Genomic DNA, 21449 nt, shown 5'->3' on the forward strand with positions numbered 1-21449 from the left:
AAAAATATTTATTAAGCCAAATTCATTATTAGGTTTCTTTTAATAATATTGAAGACTTTTATATAGATCTACAACTATATTGAATAATTAGGTAGGTTTTAAATTTAAAAAAATACACCAAAAAAGATCAAGCGTACTGAATGCATTTATACGAAGTTTGGAGTCTAAAGGGTACAAAATATTAACAAAAATTTTAAAACGGTATATAAAATTTTATATTAACTAAAACGGTAAAATCGCTGCACCAACAACAATTTACCCCACCGGAAAAAGCAAAATCGTTGTCTCTGCAGAAAAAGTCAAATTTTGCAAAATCGCTGTAGAGGCAGCGATTTTGCTTTTTTCGGTGGGGTAAGTCGCTGTTGGTGCAATGATTTTACCGTTTTGGTTAATATAAAATTTTATATATCGTTTTAATTTTTGTTAATATTTTATACCTTTTAGGCTCCGGACTCTATTTATACGTGTAAAATATATTTTGTATATAATATTTTTATGATGAAACATAAATATTTGCCTTGGATCGAGGGTGGCGGAAGTAACTACAAGTCAATATGTAATCAACACCCAAAGTCTAATCAAATAAAATCCCTTCTAATATCTTAAATAATTAGCTACAAAATTTTTTAAAGATTTTGAGTAGTAAGAGCTACAAGGTATCAGATATTTTTCCTCTCATACTATTTTTTTATTAGGAGAAAAAGATAAATATATTTTAAATTATCATAAATAACATATAGATATTCTCTGTCATACTTTTGGGACGTTGGTGCCCCTATTGCCCCAAAAATATAGTATGTATGTCCTTCACTTTAATGGAGACTAAATAGGGACATGTGGACAATTTTATTCGTCGATTTGATATTTAATAAGTGTCGAGTCTGTAGATAAGATTATGACACGTATATATGTTTGTTTGTATAAATGATATGTATATGCTCTAGGTTCTAGACGTACGACAGGGACATCAATGCCCCAAAAGTATAACGGAGGGTATCTGCATACCACACTACATAAAAATAATCATTCGTGGTAATTAATTCATTAATTCTTAATTGCCGCTAAATATGTATTTTTAGCAGCAATTAACACTCTTTGTATATGTCCTCAAAGTTTTTATCGACATTGGTTCTAATGATACTTAACTAATGCAGATAAAGATTTTAACACTCTTTATTAATGTCAAAATTTGTTGCCGCTAAAAGTTATTTTTATTATAATACCATTTACAATAGTTCGAAGACATATTTTTAGTTTTTCCTTTTACTGAATACAACCTATAGTAGATTCACTTCTTGAATCTCCATTTGATTAATTTATTTCCACTCTCATAATCTAAATATTGTGCATTTTATCTTTGCTTAACTTTATTTTACACTACTATATATATAAATAATAATAAAAACAATAGTGGGATAGATCTCTATCCATATCACCTTTCATGTCACTTCATTCATCTTTTAAACAATAAAAATGTTTAGTCAAAGCCTTATAGAAGTTTGCAATTAAGATTCTTACATAACATTTTCTTTTTTAAAAAAAATAAAAAATAAATCATACTGATATTAAAGAGAAGTCAGAAAAATGAACGGCTCCAAAAAGTCTACTTTTAAGTATATAAAATTAAATAATCAAATAATTATATGCTATTAATTTTATAAAATAATCGTCTGAATCGTATTATTAACACCCTTGTTAAAAATAAAAAAAGACCCTGAAAAATTATATAAATTATTATATAACCCTACCATAAAAAAAATACAATCATGATTCCAATTTCTAGATCAAACTTTGAAGGAAATTGTCTTGTGCCATTTCAAGAGGGCTTGGAAAAGAATTCAAGCAAACCAAAAAATTTTACCAACATATATATGTGGGTGGACTCAAGTAATGACATCTAAGTTAAGGGAATGTCTTGATTAATTAACCTAATTAACCCTTCAGCCCATTTAAGAATTCGAAATGGGCTAGCAACCAAAATCAAAGCCAGATGTTAACTCTTAAGGGTCGTTTGGTTGGGAATAAGTTATTCCATAATAAATTATCATGAGATTAGTTATCCTGAGATAACTTATCTCATTATATTTATGGGATACGTGATAAGTTATCTCAAGCATGGCAAACAAACAAGACAATATCGTTTGTTGGGATCTAGTTATCCCAGGATTAAGGCCAAATACATAAATAAATCTCTAAACTTGTTGGAATTTTTTCCTCAGGTACCTCAATTACGTCATTTTTCTATTGAATCATTGAAGCAATCATAATTTGTTCCTTTAAAAACACTGTTGGTTGATTTTGATTGGCTTTTATATTATAAATGCCTTCAATTGTGTTCGAATTATAATGATTTTGATTGAAAGAATGGAGACAAACCGTGTTAGTCCCATTTGTTTCCTATTGTGCTTAAATGACTTAAGTAAAACACAATTATTCTCGAACATTTTCATTATCAATTGGATTAATGAGCTCTGGAACAACATATATGTCCTCTATCAATCCCCCTCACAAATCTGGTTCCACATCAGATAACGGTGTTTGTTTAAAAGGAACAAATTTGGGTTGTTCAATGATTCAATAGAAAAATGACGTAATTGAGGTACCTTAGGGAAAAAATCCAACAAGTTTAATGATCTGCTTATGTATTTGACCCAGGATTAATTGTTACACAGTTAGTTATATATCCTATGATAACTTATCCCACCATGTATATGGAATAAATTATCTCATCACTATGCTATATATGGTGGGATAAGTTGTCCCAAACATATCAACCAAACAAGACACCAAACTTTTATCCCAAAATTATATATTCTTATCCCTCGCACCAAACGATTAGGATCCGAGAACTATCATTTCATCCCTAGACCATTTATTTTTATCCATCACACCAAACGACTCCTAAGTATTTTTTCTATCTTCATCCACTTTTGTACAAAGAGTTAGGTCTAAAGGAGTGGACTCACAAAAATACCTTAGGAGATGCCACAATTCATTTGACATATAATAATGTGTTAGACTACTGAGATAATGAGATTTGAACGCACACAGCTAGTATAATGTTTAAGAAATAGAATCAATTCGTTAAAATGTCATTTTAGAAGTTTCTATAAATATAACGACTCTCTTTAAGTAGCATAAGAAATATCTGCAAGTAAAAATATTGACATTATTACATCTTAAAGAAAACTGCTTATATTCTTTTCTTTTTTCGTCCGATTTCAAATTTAATCGATTTTCATCGTGATATCAAACATGTACTAAACAAAAAAAAATAAAATTGATATTTTTGTATTTAACAAGAATGATTGAGAATCTCGAGAATTAAAATAAAAACATAAGAGTGTAACCTAAGCCTCATTCTCCTCCACTTTCTTAGCTGGTAGTATATATTACCTTATTATATATATATATATATATATATATATTTTGTGATCTTATTATATGAAAGATGTACTACTCCTTCTGCAGAGCAGAGGTCAGAATAAAAGGGGACAAGCTTAAAATATGTTAATTTGATTAGTATACGATATTATTTTAGTCATTATTGAAAGAGTATTATTGTAATAATTAAATAATGAACATGACAAATAAACCAAGCATAAAAAAAATAAAAATTTAAAGGTTAAAGAGTTATGGAAATTGTAAAACATGCAGTGTTATATCAACTTATTTTAGGACATTTCGAAGTGGAAAGAGTGAGATAAGTTGAGTGGAACCACAACTAATAAGAAAGGGTTCAATCAAATTTTCTTTGATTGCTCAACACAGATTATATAAAAATAAAAATTACACGATAAATATATCAAAAATTAATATCGAAAATGATTGATATATAAATGAATTGCATTGACTTCCTATAAAATTTATATAAGACAAGAATTTGTTGTGAGACTTTTTATGAAGTAATTATAAGGTTCTTTAGAAGCTATCAAAGATGCTCGCAAATTATCTGCTTAATTTTAAAGTTATCTAAAAAACTCTGGAATGAACATCGAATTACAATGCTAGTTAGAAGTTGCTTTAGGTAGCTAGCAGGAGGGGAAGCTAGCTAGGCTCGCAAGGAGTTCATGCGAATTTCACTCTGCTAGAAAAAACACTACACAACAAAGTTAATATTCCTTCCGTCCCATTTTATATAAGTTAGTTTGACTCGACGAGTTAAAGAAAGAAAACAACAGTTTTGAACCCTTGGTCTAAAATAAGCCATAGAAATTTGTGTAGTGTAAATCATTCCATCAAGGAAAAAATAAAGATTTTAAAGTTAAATTGTTACTTAATACAAAAATGTGTCATTCTTTTTTAAACCGACTAAAAAAAAATACATCACATAAACTAAAAGACTATTATTTTTCACGTATATATTATACAAGATTGTAGTTTTTAGTGAAAATCTTAGCTCTAAAACACTTAGCTGCAAGTTCGAATTTTCTTAATCCCCTAATTGACTTGTTCAAATTCTTGGTTGAACCATAATATATACACACACATACTACCTTCTATTCTCGATCCAAATTTTATGGGAAATGAATGCACAAAGCACAAAAAATTGTACACGTTTCTTGAACTTCAACAACTATGTGTTGAAAAAAAAACTAGTCAATACAACTTCCAAGAAATTGTTTCTCCTTTCGTCCAGAATTGTTTGTCATATTGCGCTTTTTGAAAGTTAATTTAACTAATTTTTAAAGTTAAATTAGATCACATTAATTTGATACTTTAAACAAAAAATTAGATATTCTAAAACTATATGAAAAGTACTATAAATTACAATTTTTGTGTATTGATATGATGAAAAAATACATTTTAAAATGTTAGTCAAAATTTTTATAATTTTAACTCTAAAAATAAAAACTATGACAAATAGTATCGGACAAAGTAAGTATTAAACTATTCATGTGACTTAATCCGCAAAATATGCAGCTCAAAATGCGCCACTAAAACTCACAAGTAATTAAATGCATCTACACTTTGAAACAAAACTATAGTATTATATAAACACACAAGTCAATCTTAGAGCTGGAAATGTGTTATTCCTTCGGTCTATTTTTATTTGTTATGTTGCGTTTTTCGAAAGTCAATTTGACTAATTCTTAAAGTTACATCAGATTACATTATTTTTATGTTATAAACGAAAAAATTCTATATTCAAAAATATAGAGAAAATGGTCTGAAAATTTCTCTAACTTTGGCCGAAATTGTTGTTACGATACCAAACTTTATGGAGGACCTCTTACCCCCTTCTGGACTATATAATAGTGTGTTTTAAAAGTATATATATGTCACGTGAACACATTACTATTTTATGATGTCCACGTGGGCACATATATATCTTTAAAATACACTATTAAATAGTGTAGGGAGTAAAATGTTATTTCTATTTCCAAAGTTTGGTATCATTGCAACAATGTCGATCAATGTTCGGATATATTTCAAACATTTTTCCCCAAAACTATATAAACTGTTTGATATCAATATGAAGAAAAAAACACGTCGTTAAACTGTTAATCAAAGTTCTTATAGTTTGACTCTGAAAAAAACAATGACAACGAAAAGTAGACGAAGGAAGAAGTTACTTTCTTTTCCCCTCTTACTTCTCATATTAAGAAACTATAAACAACAAACCTTAGATTTTGGTGATGATATAAGTATTATTTTTTTTTTATAAAGTATGACTTTGTAGGTCCATGTGAAACCAAAGGTAGATCTAGGGAGAATTTCTTAGGCCCAGTAAACTCATTACTTTCAGCTCGAACTAGTTATATATATGCAAAAAATCCTATTTAACGATGGATTAGCGACAGTCGTATCCGTAGCTAAGTCCTGTTTTCTATATAAAATCAGACTAGCTCACTCTGAACTCACTAAGGTTTGGACTTCACATGCTGACTATTGTATCTATAAGCATATAAGAAGGGATCAAAGCTTTGATAAACCAAAAGAAAAAAACTCATGGACTCACCTCATAAGCCAAGATCTTTTTCCCCTAATCTGTTCTTTTTCTTCCTTCTTGTGTCCTCAAATCTTCTCACTTTTTTCATTTCTAACACCTTTAAGCACTCTTCTTGTTACCTATACCAACAAACATATAATGCCATTTCTACTGCTTCATCACTTAATACTGATATCCCTTTGGTTGTTGAGCCTGCAGAAACTAGAGATGATGATATTCAAGAATCTGATTTAGACCTTCCATCTGAGTTCCGTGCTTTCGCATCTCCACATAAACTACCGTTTGGATTCAGCACAAACTTTGATTCTGACAATATCATTCCTCCGGTTGGGCACCCGTGCACCAGGTTTCCTGATTTACTTCGTCGTTACATGTCATATAGAGTCAATGGTTCTTGCCCTGATGATGAGATCCTGGGACAGAAGCTGCTTCTCAAAGGTTTGTGTTAGTGTGAAATGATACTGTTCCTTACGATTATACAGTCAAACCTCTCTACAACAACGCTGGTGTCTAGTATAACATAACATGAAAATTTGGTTCCACAGAGAACTTGTTTGTTATAGAGAGATTTGATTGTATATATAGGAAAATGAATTAAGCAATTTGTTCATCAAAATCTCTTACTCTTTTTTGATTGTTTACAGGTTGTGAGCCTCTCCCTCGCCGCAGATGCCGTCCTGCTGCTCAACAGGAATATGTTGAGCCCTACCCTCTCCCTGAGAGTTTATGGACTACACCATCAGATTCATCTGTTGTTTGGACAGCATATACTTGCAAAACTTATGAATGTCTCATCAACAGAGTGAAATCACAGAAATCATTTGATGATTGCAAAGACTGCTTTGATCTCAATGGCAGAGAGAAAAGACGTTGGTTGTCGACAAAGGGAGCAGGCCTGGACTTCTCTATTGATGAAGTACTAGCAGTGAAGAAGCCTGGTACAATCAGAATAGGACTTGACATTGGAGGTGGTGTAGCTACGTTCGCTGTAAGAATGAGAGAAAGAAACATAACAATATTAACAACTTCAATGAATCTCAATGGTCCTTTCAATACATTTATAGCATCAAGAGGAGTCATACCTTTGTATATAAGCATTTCACAGAGACTTCCTTTCTTTGACAACACACTAGATATAGTCCACTCAATGCATGTGTTGAGTAATTGGATACCATCAACACTGCTCCACTTCTTGCTTTTCGACATCTATAGAGTGCTTCGACCTGGTGGGCTGTTCTGGCTTGACCATTTCTTCTGTGTTGGTGAGCAGTTTGAACAAGTCTATGCTCCCCTTATAGAAAGCATTGGGTTCAATAAGGTCAAGTGGGTCGTAGGGCGGAAGTTGGATAGAGGACCCGAGCTGAATGAGATGTATCTTTCAGCACTGTTGGAGAAGCCACTCAAGAATTCTTGGTGACAGTATTTACTTTCTTACTTTGTTAGAAACAGAAGAAAAGGAGGGATCTTTCAGCAGTGATGTTTTTTCTTCTTATTTATTTTTTTTATCATCGATTCGTTTTAGATGACATCTCCAGATATAAACTAACAGTTTGAGGTAACTTGAGCATGAGTTTGTAATGTTTGATGACTAAACTCTGGTTAGCTTTTGAATTTGGTGGTTATAATGCCAAAAACCAGATTCCTTAATCAGGTCATAAGGTTTTACTCTTTCATATCGAAACTCGCCAGGAAATGATCTCTTATCACCACTTACAAATTAAATAGAAGAAACTGACCTTTTCAGATCTTTCTTATGTGTAAAAATGAAAATCTCTCGTAAAAAAGGGACGTAAAGCTAAAAATAAATTCGTAAAGGACCACAAGACCAAATCTTCTCGTTCATGGATGAAGCACCCATATTGAAAATGTGAAGTTTGATACATAGGTTAATTAGGTCATTGCAATTTGACAAAACCACTTCTAAACAAAAGTTAGAGAAGTGTGCTTTAAAGCCAAAAGAGCCAAAAAAGATCAAATCTGGGATTGAAGCTAAAAGTGAGAAGCAACACAGTTCACAAACAAATTAAGAGTGTGGATACTATAATAATCAATGTGCAAACCCTCAATAGAGTCAATATAGGATATCTAGACAACTGGAGTAGATATAGAAATGCCAATAGAATATGGAATCTCAGCTCAAGATTTTGAAAACTATATTGAAATACTGCAGTAACGGCAGATCCTGCCGCAAAAACTGCCTTCTATAGTAAAATTAAGACTTCAGGTTACAACAACAGAAATTGATATTGCAAGGTACAAATACCATATCACTACAAACAACGCTCGAGTCGAGAAACATAAATTGCTACAGTGGGAACGTTTCTTTTTTGCGATATCATCACTCAGCAGAAGTGAGTAGATATTCTATTTCATCTTCAACTAGGTTGACAAAATATACAAACCCCAAAGCTGAACGGGGTAACTATGTATAGACAGGGTATTCTCAAGTTGTTTCACTGATCAAGTACAACTTCTGACCATCAGATATCATATCTATATCAAGAATTTTACCTGCATCTTCTGATAAAATACAAGAGCCTGATGAGAAGTTGAGTTGTTCCGAAGCTGCAGTAACGAGCTCTTCCATACTCGTAGGTACCCATAAAACAACACCATGTTTCCTGAGGTCCTTAGGCTCCCATGGGTGGATAGGGTATACAGTACACTTCCGCAGGTGAATTTTTTCTGTTATGCACGGATATAATATGGTTAGCAAGCTTGAAACAGCTTAGTAGATAATACTTTTAAGAATTGGTGATAAGTAACAATCTAGCTAGTGACATGAGGAACTTAAGTTGAAAAGAAGTTACAGCTCCCGTTGTTCGTTTTGGATTGATGACTTACAGGTAATAATGAACATTAAGCTAACGCTTTTCTTGTTCCTCTTCGCGTCACTTTTTATTGTTTCTTGGCATTTTTTATAGGTCATTAGTAAAGGGAAAGCAGGTGGAGCAAGGAATCTCCCAGATAAAATAAGCAGTGGTGCCACAAAAGGGTGTATACTTTAATCTCCTAAAAAGAAATATATTCCACTGCTTTAAGTGATGGTGTTGCTTCTGCAATACCTGAAATCTCGTGTGAAACACTGTGGATTTCCGATGTTTGAGCAGATTTTGCTTCTTCCAGAAGCTTGATCAACTGATTGTTTCCACTTAGTCTAGCTTCATCAAATGGAGTATTTCCCCATCTGCAACATAACAAGTTCCCTTTAAGATTTAAACGGCTAGCCATACTTTCAAAATGAGTACAGATATGCACAATTCAGCTAGTAAAGTGTAATGGTTTGAAAGAGAAACCACGATGATTAAATACACCTCGAGTAGCCTGAAAGCTTGAAGGAAAGAAACTACACCAAGTTCAAGAAAAGAATTGACTAAGCATGAAATAATCTTGATATGTAAACAAAACTACTACTGTGATCAATGATCATGTATGATTCAAGGCATTTTGATTTTTGAGCTTAAACCAGGACGGACTTGACAATAATCTCATCTAGGTCATCAACGAGTTTTTTTAAAAAAGAACAGGTTTCACCTAAGAAAATTGTGGTAGGACCTTCTCACATTTGAGAAGTCATTCTCATCTTAATTCGTCTCTATCTTATTTTGTTGATGACAGGAAAAATAGGACAAGCAATTAGTACAACTTCAAATTCACTGGAGAGAAAATTCTGAAGTTCATTCCGAAGGCATTCATTTTTTACATGAGGCCTCATATTCTCAACATTTCGTTCTTAAATGCCAAAGGTAAAGGGAAAAGATCTATTTCCCCATTTAACTTAAGAACATCGATAACTTTCTCACATGATTAAAAATCTTAAGCAAAGTGTTGATGTGATTTCAAATCGATTGGGTATTATATTCAAAAATAGCAAGAGTAAAAGTTAGATATTAGCTGTCAGGATAATCATACATAAAAGGACGATTGTAACTTTATAAATGTTACATGTGATAAAAACAAAAGTTGAAAACCTTCCAACCACAAAATGGAATTTTAAAAAAGAATAAGAATAAGAAGGTCCAAAGATAATGGATGTAAGATTCTAGAACGTAGTTACGCCTTAATCCCAAACTAATTGAGGTTGGCTATATGAATCCTAATCCATTTCGCCCAGATGAAAGATTCAACATGTTGGGAATAAATCCGTAACAGAAATAATATTTGCGGTAATAAAGGCAATAAATGCAGAACACAACAATACGGTTAATCAACGAGAATAAAAGAGAAATAATAACACCAAGATTTTACGTGGAAACCCTCCTAAATAAGGGAAAAACCACGACCCGAGAGGAGCAACGAATATCACTATAGTAAGGATTTTACACTTGTATGTCTGAGTAAAACTCCAAAGACCACTATACATTCAAAAGAAATAACACTCTTTTGATTTTTCCATCTCACTACAATATCGCTCACACTCTCTATTTTTCTTCACAAATTATTTTCCTTTGTGATGCCTCACTCTTCTCTCTCTTTTGAAATTCTTTTTGGTGCATTTTTTAAATGAGCAAGAGCTCTGTATTTATAGGAAAATCTACTCCGATGTCGCCAGTGACATCACAAAAAACACAAAGTTTCAACCTTTTCACCTATGAAGATTTCTTGGTATAATTGAAAATTAAGTAAAGCTGAAAAATAATTCAGCATCAAATCTGTCAAACTTTGGAATTGGCAGAAAGCTATTCAAAGTTTGCTACATGGGAATGGACCCCACACAACAATCATCAAGAAGAAAAAAAGTTACTCCCCTCATACTGACAGCAACAATATAAAGTAAATTTTGTGTTTCCCGACATGTTAAGCACATGAGTCTACTTTAAAGTTTATGACAAAAGGTAGCTTTCTCTAAAGTAAAGATTGCATACTGTTAAGGAAGTGACTACAGTAATATAGCAATATATATTTAACTGGTACCTGTCCTTTGAAAAAACTGAAGCACCAGCTCCCAGAAGCAATCTCGCCATTGCGAGTAATCCTTGAGAAGCCGCTACATGGAGCGGTGTTCGGTGATCATAATCTTTGGAGTTTGCATCAATACCGTTGGACAACAGCCTTCGTAGTAGATCTGAATCCCCTTTTGTAACCAATGTGCACAAGAAGCTACCAGCATTTTCAATCTTCAAGAAGGCACCTTCCTTAACAAGTAATGAAGCAACACGATCGTGTCCATTCTTGATAGCTTCAAAGAGCGGTGTGTTTCCAAAGTTGTCTACTTGGAAAAAAACATTATTAATAAATATTTGAGAACAAGGAAGTTCACCGGTCAAGTACAGGTTTTAATACCTACCTGAAGCATTGAAATCGACACCTTCTTTGATAAGGAAAATAGAGATGTCTTCATATCCTCTGGATGCTGAAAGATGCTGTTCATAAACAAAGCAGTGATTAGGAATACTTTTCAACTCTTTTAAAAATTCAGCCTTCTTTTAGAATTATTATAGTTGGTTATTTTTCTTAAAGACAGAATCAATATTTTTATAGAAGCAGTGTCTGAAACTTCAACAGAAAAATACCTGCAGAATTTCAATCTGGAATTCCTTATTTGTTACAACTGATAAATCCTACCAAACTATGCTGCGTGATTTACAGATTTGCACACTCAAGGAAGACATTTATGAGCTTGGAAAACAAACAACTCATTATGAACAAAGAGTTACGGTCCACTCATGAACTGTAAACACTCAATTGGCTTTGATTCCAGAAAAGTTTAATAGTTACTCAGAGAATATTTTTTTTTTAAACGAAGCAACTCATTGAAATATCAAAAAGTAATGAACCAGAAAACTCTTCTGTTTCTATTAACTAAAATAATACCAGAGGTGATCTTCCATCATAATCTTTCTTGTTGGGATCAGCTCCAGCTCGAATCAGACTCTTCAGCTGGTGCAAATCACCATGATAAGCTGCACTATTCACTTTCAAAGCAAGCTCAGCCTCTTGTTTCCCAATATGGAATGTTATATCTGACTCCAGTTGCTTCACACGAAGATCCTTTCCCTGTCAGATAATACCTCTTTTAGACCTTTTGAGTGATTAAGTGCTTCTAATGTAAAAAGATGTTAATATTTAAAAAGAAAAGAACAATTAACATTCATGAACATGTACTTTTCTAGCCATTTTTGTACTACTACAAAGAGAGAACAGAAGCCATAGGTAGTATGAGTGGAGAACGGCATGCTGCCCAAGAGTGATTACCTCTAGTAAGTTCGTCAAGATTCTTCTTCCATCATGAAAATAGATCTCCAAAATATTTGAAAATGATTGCTTATCAATCCGTATGAGTCTGCATAGTTCACTAACACGGACAGTATATGGCTGTGGAATGTTGCAAAGAATGGATATTTCTCCAAACGAGCTATTAGGTTCAAGAAGTGCTACTGTCTCTTGTGACCCATCTTCTCCTATACCAACTTCTTCCTGAGTCAAAATAACCACAATGAGTCTCGCATATTAGCTATAGCTAGATGTCAAACATGAATTGATAAGTCAGCAGTTGTAAGATTTGCAGAAGTTTTGGAGCAATGCGAAACTAGAAAACATGTTTATTGTATTTTCTCTCCTTATCTAGAGTTTATAATAACACCATCACAGTCCAAAAATTTCTTAGCTGCAGTCAGAGACCCAAGTCCATAATCGATCCAAAACTATGATATTAGAAAGGTTTAAAAACCTCTAATATAAGGCAGGAAATACATTTTCTAAGCCACAAATGACTATAAGCTTATTATAAAATAAAAGGCCATGATAGAAAGTGCTGAGCACTGAGCAGCAATAATAACGTAAAACAATTACCAGCACACCATCACAGACAAAATAAAGTTGGTCCACTACATGCCCCTGTTCCATGATCACTTCTCCTGGGAGGAAAAATTCTTCATGCACTCGAGTTACCTGAAATTTTTTCACAAAAATTAGCTCCTCAGCACTAATATTTACTTTTTTTTTCTTTAATTGGGCCCAATCGTAATCAAACAGAAAGGTGCGAGGAGGCAAGCATCCAAAGGTATACATTAAGAGAGGGAGAAAAGAAGCATGCATGACGAATTATTTCTAAATTCAGCTGTCTGTGGCGATGCTCGTTGATAAGGCAGAAATCATGTCTACATGCAGAAAAAACCCATAAGTTACCAAGGACCATTTCTACAAGTATGATCTCACCCTAGGATCCTGACCTTGCTGCCCTTGGGTGCCTCGTATAAAATGTAAAAATCATTAAGTGTGCGTCTATTTTGCTTCCTGCTTCATTAGGATCAGTATAGGAAATTTATAAGGAATTTATTGGCCATCAGTTTCTAGAGCTTGTGACAAAATATCTCATATATTATGGATTTCAACCAGAGTGAAAATGAAACAAACCTCTTCAGGAAAAGGATACAAACACTGTTTTGAGATTAAATAAATAATCACTGACAAAGAAGATAAACTTACAATTTGACTTATGAATTCTGCGGAGCACTCCCTGAAAAGAGGAATATTTTCAATGCAAGACAGATATAAAGTCTGGGATATCTGCAAAAAGGTTGAAGTGTTTGTTACAATATTGCTGAAAAATGTTTTAAGCATCAGCAATGAGAAGGAAAGGTCAAAATATAAGGCAAGAAAGAATACGAACTTTTGACGGGTTAAAAAAGATGCTTAATGTCCTTTTTGACAATGAAATAAATTCCCAAGTCAATAAACCCCACCCATAATAAAACCATGCATAGTGATCTTGCTTCTTTTAAAGTCACAATGCATGATGTTTTCTAGCCTGTGACGGATCCAGAGGAGCTCTGTGGGTTTGGCAAACCTATCAATTTCTGCTCAAACCCTATTAACAGTTTCGCAAATTGCATAACCAAATAATTGTTTTGACAATGAATGATCTCTTGCAACAGAATTAAAGAACTGTGGCGAAATTCCTTGCAGCATAAATAGTGAGCTGCACTAACGGTGTAACAATTGCCCAGTCACATGCATACACATTTTTTGAACCTTTTTTTAGATTTATATTTCAGAACCCACCTTGTGTAGATTATAGATCCACCACTTCCTATACATGCCTAGTATTCTTTCCATCAGAAACAGAGGAAAAATAATTTGTAATGAACTCCTATGGTCCAAATATCTCCCCATAAATTGAGGAAAACAGAAGAGAAACCACAAAATTCAAAGAATTCAAACCAGCTGATTCTAATGTTCCAGAGTATATGAAATTTAATGAATATAGAGCAAATTGCACACATATGACTATTTTTCCTTTTGTTTATTTACCTTTGCACGAATTGAGATGGGAAGGTCCTGGAGAACGGCTCCATCAGTGTAAGCGCTTTCATATTGTAATCGCAAGTGATCTTTAATTTGACTACGAATATCCCTTCCGAGTCTATTTCTGTTCATATAGTTCATAAGATCTGTCATTTTGTCCCTGTATCGCACAGTTTTTGATCCCTTGACAATCAATGCTGTCATGTTACCGATCAAGTAAGCACCAAGAATCATATCAAAAGAGACATAAACCATTACAAATATCATTTCCCTCAGATTGACTGCATGTATGTCACCATAACCTGTGAGACCGAAAGACATCTTCTAAAATTAGTAGGATGTGATTACATATCCAAAAAAGGTATGAAAAGAATGTCACGAGTTACGAAGAGAATGGTCAAATAGTAAGTAGCATGAAGAAGGAAAATTAACCTTCCTTCGAAGCACATGAGTACCCTTTCAAAACAAACAACTTGCTTCTTTTATACAACCTCAACTAATTTCTTATGGTTAAAATAATTTCATCATCCAAAAGAACCATTCTTGTTTGTTTGTCTCTTCACCAAAAGAGAATTTTTATGTTAATCCAAAACTAATGTAAAAGTAACACCAACCTTCTGAATATCTATCCGTCTTCAATAGCGTCTGTGCTCTCTTCCTAGTCTTTTGTTACCTATTTTCTCTTTTATATTTTTTTTGATGCAAGGGAGGAAATGTAGAAAATATCACACGCATGGTACTAGTGATATCTTGACGTGCACGGTGAATTATTCAATATTTATGACTACTCATCTTTAAGCTGCCAAGTTGATAATTTGTAAATAAAAAGATAACAGGACATCTCTAAAACGCGATTGAGATCGAGTGAGTGCCATGTATTCAGTTCCATTTATAAGCTCAAAACATGCATAAGTTTTGGAATAGATGGGTAAGAGCAATTATTAGGAAAATCTAAGGATATAGAGCTTAGACCTAACTTTAGAGGATTAAAATAGATGGAAAAGCCAACTATCACATGCACCTAATATAGCAAGCACTACCAGTGTTTGTCAAACTGTCATCATACTACCAGTCACACCTCATGATTAGTTTGTAGTTTGTACTATTTCAGACCTGTAGCTCATGATATTTCTATTATTCAGACATCTGATTCAGGTATTTATACATCCTGAACTTACTCTAGTCTACAGAAGACAAAAAAGAACACAAATTGGAAGAATAGGTTTCAGTTCTAGTCCTGGATATAGAATGCCAATTTGAATTTCAATTCTGGGTTTGAGAACTTTATACTGCCAAATGAAATCTAGAGACAACTTTTATCACATGACACAAAATAAGAATTATCTTGGCAGGCAAGATGTCTGCGCCTTCCATTTAGGTATAAGGAAAAAAGGGCAAAGACAACTTGACAGCAAAGCCTCTTCCCTTTGTGATACCCCAATATAGAATGGAAGAAGTATTTTTTTATTTTTTTTTAAAGAAGTTATCCTATGAGGCTGAGAAAAATATCTAGGAGAGGGCAGAAATTCCAGTCATAAAAACCAGTACCCAACTTAAATCGTGGACTCGAACGGTCACAAAAGACAATCCATTTTATGGTGGAAAACAACAAATTCTGGTGAATCGTCTACTCCTGTGTAATAACTTGTGTATTGTGGATTGCATCTATATGATCAGCCTTTTAATTTCATCTCCAATAGAACTGGAATATATATTTTCAGATAATTATGCCAGAAAAACTAGAAAGAGAGCAATCGACCTACCCACAGTTGCCATAGTGACAATTGCAAAGTACAGGGAAGTGATGTACCGCCTCCAGAGATCAATCTCTCTAAAGTGTGAATAACTGTAATCTCCCAGGGTCAAACTACCAATCCATGTGTAGCCTTCTTTCTCTTCAGGCAGAGTAGTTGCCAGAAAGTAAAAGATGCAAGCTGCTGTATGCGTGCAATAAAGTTCAACAGTGATAAGCTTTACAATCCTAGTGAAGAGATAATTGATCCGAATATCTTTCTCCATCTTCTGGAAAAAGTCAGTAACCCTCCGCACCCTGCTTAATCTAATCCATAAAAGGTATCTCACTCCTTCTTTTCTGCCAGAAGCCTGAATATTTGATACGGGACAGCGTTAGTAAAAATGGCATCACTTGGATCAGTTTATTCAAGCATTTTAGGTCTCTAAGCATGAAAGTCACACAAAACTAGTTTAATTACTCCTCGTTGTTTTAATCATATCATATGCTCACCTAACTGCCAAATAGATGTTTGTTTTACATGTTCTAAAAGATTTGGTAGATCTCCAAATTAAATAAAAGATTGATTGATTAAATTGTGCTGCAAAATTAAAAGCATGAAGTAATTCTACTAACTCTAAAAGCATGATGTTGGAGAAAGGATTTAGGAGCGAATATAGTACCTTATAAATGTTATCCCACGGCATGCAACTGAGCACATCCAAGATAAAATGAGATTTCAAGTACCTGCAAAAAGAGAAGCTCAGCTAACTTACTTAAAGGCATTCTGTTGCAATTCTCTTCCGTGATGGATTCAGAATTTAGATGATGAGTGTTTTTCAAAATGTACATCGTACTTCATATATACTACTTCTCTTTTACATGCATATAAAGATTTTGACCTGAAACACTAGATTCTGTCGAACTTGCATAGGTACCGCCACTGCCCCCCTTGTGCAAATAGTAAGGTAGAACTTAGAGGGAGAAGGGGACTAACCGGAGAGCAATAGGGGTTCGCCTATACACCATCTTGTATGTCTGACTGTCTCTGTAGGCTACAAAAAATTGTATGACTATGTCGACAAGAAAAGCTATTTGACCACAAATGTCTAAAAGAAATAGTTTCCTGGGCAATCCTTTGAAGAATCCAAACTCCATTGGTGTAAAAAAAGTTGAATATATAGCCCAAATCAGGATAAACTTATCCCATAGCTTGTACCACCTGCATCAAGTTTTCTAGATTATCAATTTTAGAACATCAAAGATAATTGATTGAGAAAGCAATTGATTATAGCAACAAAACTATCATAATACAAGTAAATATGCTTTTCTTTTCTTCAATGAATGAAGTATTACAAAGAGGAAAAAGTCACTTATTTTTTATACATAATTATGATCAATTCAATCCATTAAACTTTATGAGTTTACATTTTTACCTTATAGATAACTATAAGTAAATGCTCGCAATTAAAAATAATAGTCCAAAAAACAAGATAACTTTTACATATTATATGCATCTGTACTGTAAAAAAATGTGTTATAAGTATGAATAAGTTAAACCTTGTAATTTTATTACTTTAATATCATATATTTCTCTGTCAAATTTGAATTTTGTAAACATTAGTGATTTGTTGTTGAAGATTAAGGAAACTGAAGACATAGAACAGATTGAACAACTTGGTTCAATCAACGTGTACGACAGAGCTAGAGTGAACTATAAAGTCATTAAGTTCAAATTGTTGAACTTAACGAGTTAATAGTTCCACCTCCAAGCAGCAATGCGTCCCACTTGCCATTCTGTCAACCCACTTGCAGCTCCTTTTTATCTCTCACCCATAAATCTTGTGATCTTTTTACTCAATCAGACCACTTGTAAAGTATAAACCAACCATACTAAACTTACGCAGTTAGATCACTTATTTATATTGTAAATTTAAAAAGAGGAAATATTGTGAGTAGTTGTAATCATGGTCTATAGCCAAAAATGGCAACCCAATGAATGTCCGAAAACATTTACTACTATTACTCTAGTTCTTACGTAAAATTATTTTAGCATTACTGTCTGCAATTTACATCTTTTAATTTATGTAAGAACTTCCTATAATAAGATATATTTATATAAATTAATATATAGTACTTCCTTCGTTTCAAAAAGGATGTCTGTTTGGCTCAGCTTAAAAGCTGGTCAAACTGACTTAAAAGCTGATTTTTGATTTATTTAGCTATTTGACAATACTCAAAATAACTTATTTTAAGCCAAAAGTTAAAAGTTGGGGTAGGGGTGTTTTTTTTTGCTTATAAGCTGTTTTAAGTTGACCACATTTTTATCTTTTTGCCTTTAATATTTTTATACAATCTCCAAATTACTCACATAATCCTAACATCTCTTTCTTCCATTTTTCCCTTTTCACGTTTGGCATAACAACTTCAGCACTTTTATCCAAACACATAACTGCTTATTTTAAAAATAAGTTTCAGCACTTTCAAAAGTACTTTTTTAAAGCTACTTTTATTAAACTCATCCAAACGGGCCCATAGTTTGACTTGGAATGGAGTTCAAGAAAAGATTGAAAACTTTTTAATCTTGTGGTTCTAAATTAAAGTTATGTCAAATATACCAAAATGCCCTTTAATCTTGTGGTTTTAAACATGCCACGTGGAAAGTTAAAGTGTTGACTAAAAAAAAGGGGGTCATTCTTCTTTTAAAACAAACTAAAAAGGAAATAGGGAAATTCTTTTTTAAACGGAGGAAGCACTATATTCTAACTATGTTTTAGTTCTTTTCACATTTATTGAAAAATAATAATGGAAAATGCAGAAGTATCCTAGATGTATAAAATTACAAAAAAAAAACCTCAGGGAGATAATAAAAACTTAGAGTAATTAAGATGTGCTCTGAGATTTCTATTATAGCCTATGAGATACTTGTGCATTTTTTAAAAATAATAATACTCCTTACTAAGTTATTTTTATTGTTACATGTTTTTTGAAAATTAAGAACTCCCGAGAACTGTTTCTATAATGTTAAAATAAAAGTATTGTCAATTTTCACTTTGATATTTAAATATTAATTATTTAAAGTAAATTTTAATTAAAATGATTAGTTAAAATAAGACGAAAACATATGAGTATTTTAATTTTATTAATTTAACTTTATCAATTTTATATGTGAGAAATTCATTTCACCTAAAATTATTAAAATGTAGCTTATTCATTATTAATAAGAGTTCGATTTCTTGTATTGTAAAAGTCCGACTGCATTTCTCCTTCATAATTATATTTACTTTTTAATATAGAAAAAAAAATTATCTTCATGATTCAATTTTTAATGGGAGGAGAAAGCTAGAAGTGTACCTGTCATCGGGATAAATGACGAAACCTTGAGAAAGGCCTCTGAGGCCATTGAGGACGTTTTCACTGCTAAATCTCCAAGGAGTTGAATCGGCAATTAGCTCGTTTTCCATCATCGCCAATCGACTGGTACTTCGCAACGATTTCATACTATCTCTCAAATCATCCATTTTATACTCTTTTGGTGAATCTCTTCCATTTCTCTCTTCTCGTAATTCTCTCTTCATCGACATCGTCACAAACGCACTGTAAAATTCACAGATCTCACGCTCTATGCGAATGTCCGTTACTCTTCTTCTTCACGCAGTAAACACAAAATCATCAGAAGTTAAAGCTGATTTGGATTGATTTCTCTGAGTGTGTGCATAAGCTGAATGGATTATCTGCAAATCGAACTGTAGAAAATTCGAACGTTCTGCTAGTTTAGATTGATTTATCAGTTGCGTATGCAGAAGCTGAATCGATTTTCTTCGTATCTCATTCTGTCCGTTACTCTTCTTCTTCATACACAAAACACAAATTCAACAGGAAAATTCAAAAGTTAAGCTAATTTGGATTGATTTCTCTGTGTGAATGAATGCATAAACTGAATCGATTTTCTTCGAATCCGTTACTGTTCTTCTCACACAGTAAACACAAAATCATCAGAGAAATTTGCTCATTTTGATTGATTCTCTATTTCTGCATGATAACGGAATTTTCTCAGCAATGTCAAATCCGTTTGACTGATATATTAGCTTCCTTGTATTGAACTTCTGGAATGTTCTTCAATGTTTGAATGAATCGGCAGTAGCTAAAGAGACAGAGAAATATACTGAAGAACAATTCGAAGATGTTGATTTTACGAGAAAGTTCAACTGAAATCTGTCAAATCCATAGCTATCGGATAGAGAAAGCTGAGATCCAGAGGAAGATTTATCAGATGGTGAACTTTCTGGAGAAGAGGAGGGAAGGTATTTATATGAAACTCAAACTCTTCCGCAATTATTTTATACACAATATAAATATACCCTTTAATTTGATATCAAATTTAAATGCATAAGATAAATATTTTAGCTGTACATTACAACTTATCTTTCATAAGAAATTGTATTATTATCATATAATTTTATACAAATAAATTTAAATATTTGATTTTGAAGGACGTGAATATAGCCCAAAGTTAGAGAACATATTAATTATGTCATGTCATTATTTAATTTTATCTATGCGTTATTAAATAATCTAAGCTAAGTATTAAATTAAATATTGGTTGCCGTTACGTTTATACCATACAGTTGTAAGATTGTAGCTAAAGTGATGTAATAAGCAATACATTTTTACTCATGGAAAAATAAAATAATACAAGTGTCTTTCATATTTTATGTGTCCAAGATTTAATTGGACGTAAAAATTAAAATATTATACTGGAAAACGTAGATGTATAAATTAAATATATGTATTCCATCAAGTCATCAATGTAACATTTGCCCTGGCTGCTAATGATAATAATTTACTTATAATTATTTTTTAAATGATCTAATATATTTTACAAGAATGATTTACATAATTGATAATTAAATCTGTATAATCACCTCATTAAAAGTTTAAACTAACTGTTAGACATGTTACATTTTTATCTACTAAATTATTACTATGTCTTAACTCTTAAATAAAGTATATTAGTTTTTATATTTGGAGATTAATGTAATAAAGAATATAAGTTATTTCTAGATCCAAATTTATTCAAAACTAATTTCACAATCGACAATTGAGATTGTGGAATAGTACTTTTTTTTTTTAATGAATTGTTGATAGATGAATCTTTAGTTGTTACTTTTTTGAATGTGTTCATACACATAAGGTAAACTTTACTCCAATACATTAACTTATAAATCACATAAAAAATTCACACTAAAAATATCTCATAAAATAAACTTAATCGAAAAAGTATACAAAATAATTTCAAACTTGAGACTCTATTTCGAAGATGACATGTTTAACCAACCATTTTTGTGGAGTACAACAAACATAATCACATTGGCTGCTGTCTAAATTGCAAACCAAGTTTTCCATGATTTGTGTGATTAACAAACAATTAATTGGTCCCATAACGTGATTCTTGCTAAATTATATTAGCAGAAATGTCCCATCATCAATAAAAAATCTACTACTTAATTTATCGAA

General features: G+C 32.5%; 2 protein-coding genes and 1 long non-coding RNA gene across 3 annotated transcripts; 1 reads left to right on the plus strand and 2 right to left on the minus strand.

Annotated features, from left to right (window-relative positions):
• Positions 1 to 3812: 3812 nt before the first annotated feature.
• LOC138348624 (uncharacterized) lies at positions 3813 to 6718 on the minus strand. The gene is made up of 2 exons (XR_011221411.1): positions 6578 to 6718; positions 3813 to 6378 (listed from the first exon to the last, which is right to left on the minus strand). It is a non-coding gene; the product is annotated as an uncharacterized lncRNA (long non-coding RNA).
• LOC101262216 (probable methyltransferase At1g29790) lies at positions 5661 to 7600 on the plus strand. Its single transcript, XM_004239990.5, has 2 exons — positions 5661 to 6391; positions 6598 to 7600. The coding sequence occupies exons 1-2, from the start codon at positions 5953 to 5955 to the stop codon at positions 7368 to 7370; spliced, it is 1212 nt and encodes a 403-aa protein (XP_004240038.1). The 5' UTR covers positions 5661 to 5952; the 3' UTR covers positions 7371 to 7600.
• Positions 7601 to 8084: 484 nt separating this feature from the next.
• On the minus strand, positions 8085 to 21060 carry LOC101261922 (potassium channel SKOR-like). The gene is made up of 13 exons (XM_004239989.5): positions 19287 to 21060; positions 16930 to 17154; positions 16616 to 16679; positions 15964 to 16303; positions 14207 to 14502; positions 13382 to 13462; positions 12746 to 12844; positions 12149 to 12370; positions 11768 to 11950; positions 11241 to 11316; positions 10868 to 11162; positions 9019 to 9140; positions 8085 to 8638 (listed from the first exon to the last, which is right to left on the minus strand). The coding sequence occupies exons 1-13, from the start codon at positions 19514 to 19516 to the stop codon at positions 8397 to 8399; spliced, it is 2475 nt and encodes an 824-aa protein (XP_004240037.1). The 5' UTR covers positions 19517 to 21060; the 3' UTR covers positions 8085 to 8396.
• Positions 21061 to 21449: the final 389 nt, after the last annotated feature.

This window comes from Solanum lycopersicum, chromosome 5 (assembly GCF_036512215.1).
Source record: "Solanum lycopersicum chromosome 5, SLM_r2.1".
Lineage (NCBI taxonomy): Eukaryota > Viridiplantae > Streptophyta > Magnoliopsida > Solanales > Solanaceae > Solanum > Solanum lycopersicum.

What these genes read in the sequence shown, in the direction of transcription:
- LOC101262216 (XM_004239990.5), top strand. Translation starts at nt 5,953, where the DNA reads ATGGACTCACCTCATAAGCCAAGATCTTTTTCCCCTAATCTGTTCTTT. An exon ending in ACAGAAGCTGCTTCTCAAAG is followed by an intron (nt 6,392 to 6,597) that starts GTTTGTGTTAGT and finishes GATTGTTTACAG; the next exon opens with GTTGTGAGCCTCTCCCTCGC.
- LOC101261922 (XM_004239989.5), bottom strand. Translation starts at nt 19,516, where the DNA reads ATGTCGATGAAGAGAGAATTACGAGAAGAGAGAAATGGAAGAGATTCA. An exon ending in CGAACCCCTATTGCTCTCCG is followed by an intron (nt 16,680 to 16,929) that starts GTTAGTCCCCTT and finishes CTCTTTTTGCAG; the next exon opens with GTACTTGAAATCTCATTTTA. An exon ending in TGTTTCACACGAGATTTCAG is followed by an intron (nt 8,639 to 9,018) that starts GTATTGCAGAAG and finishes CGTGCATAACAG; the next exon opens with AAAAAATTCACCTGCGGAAG.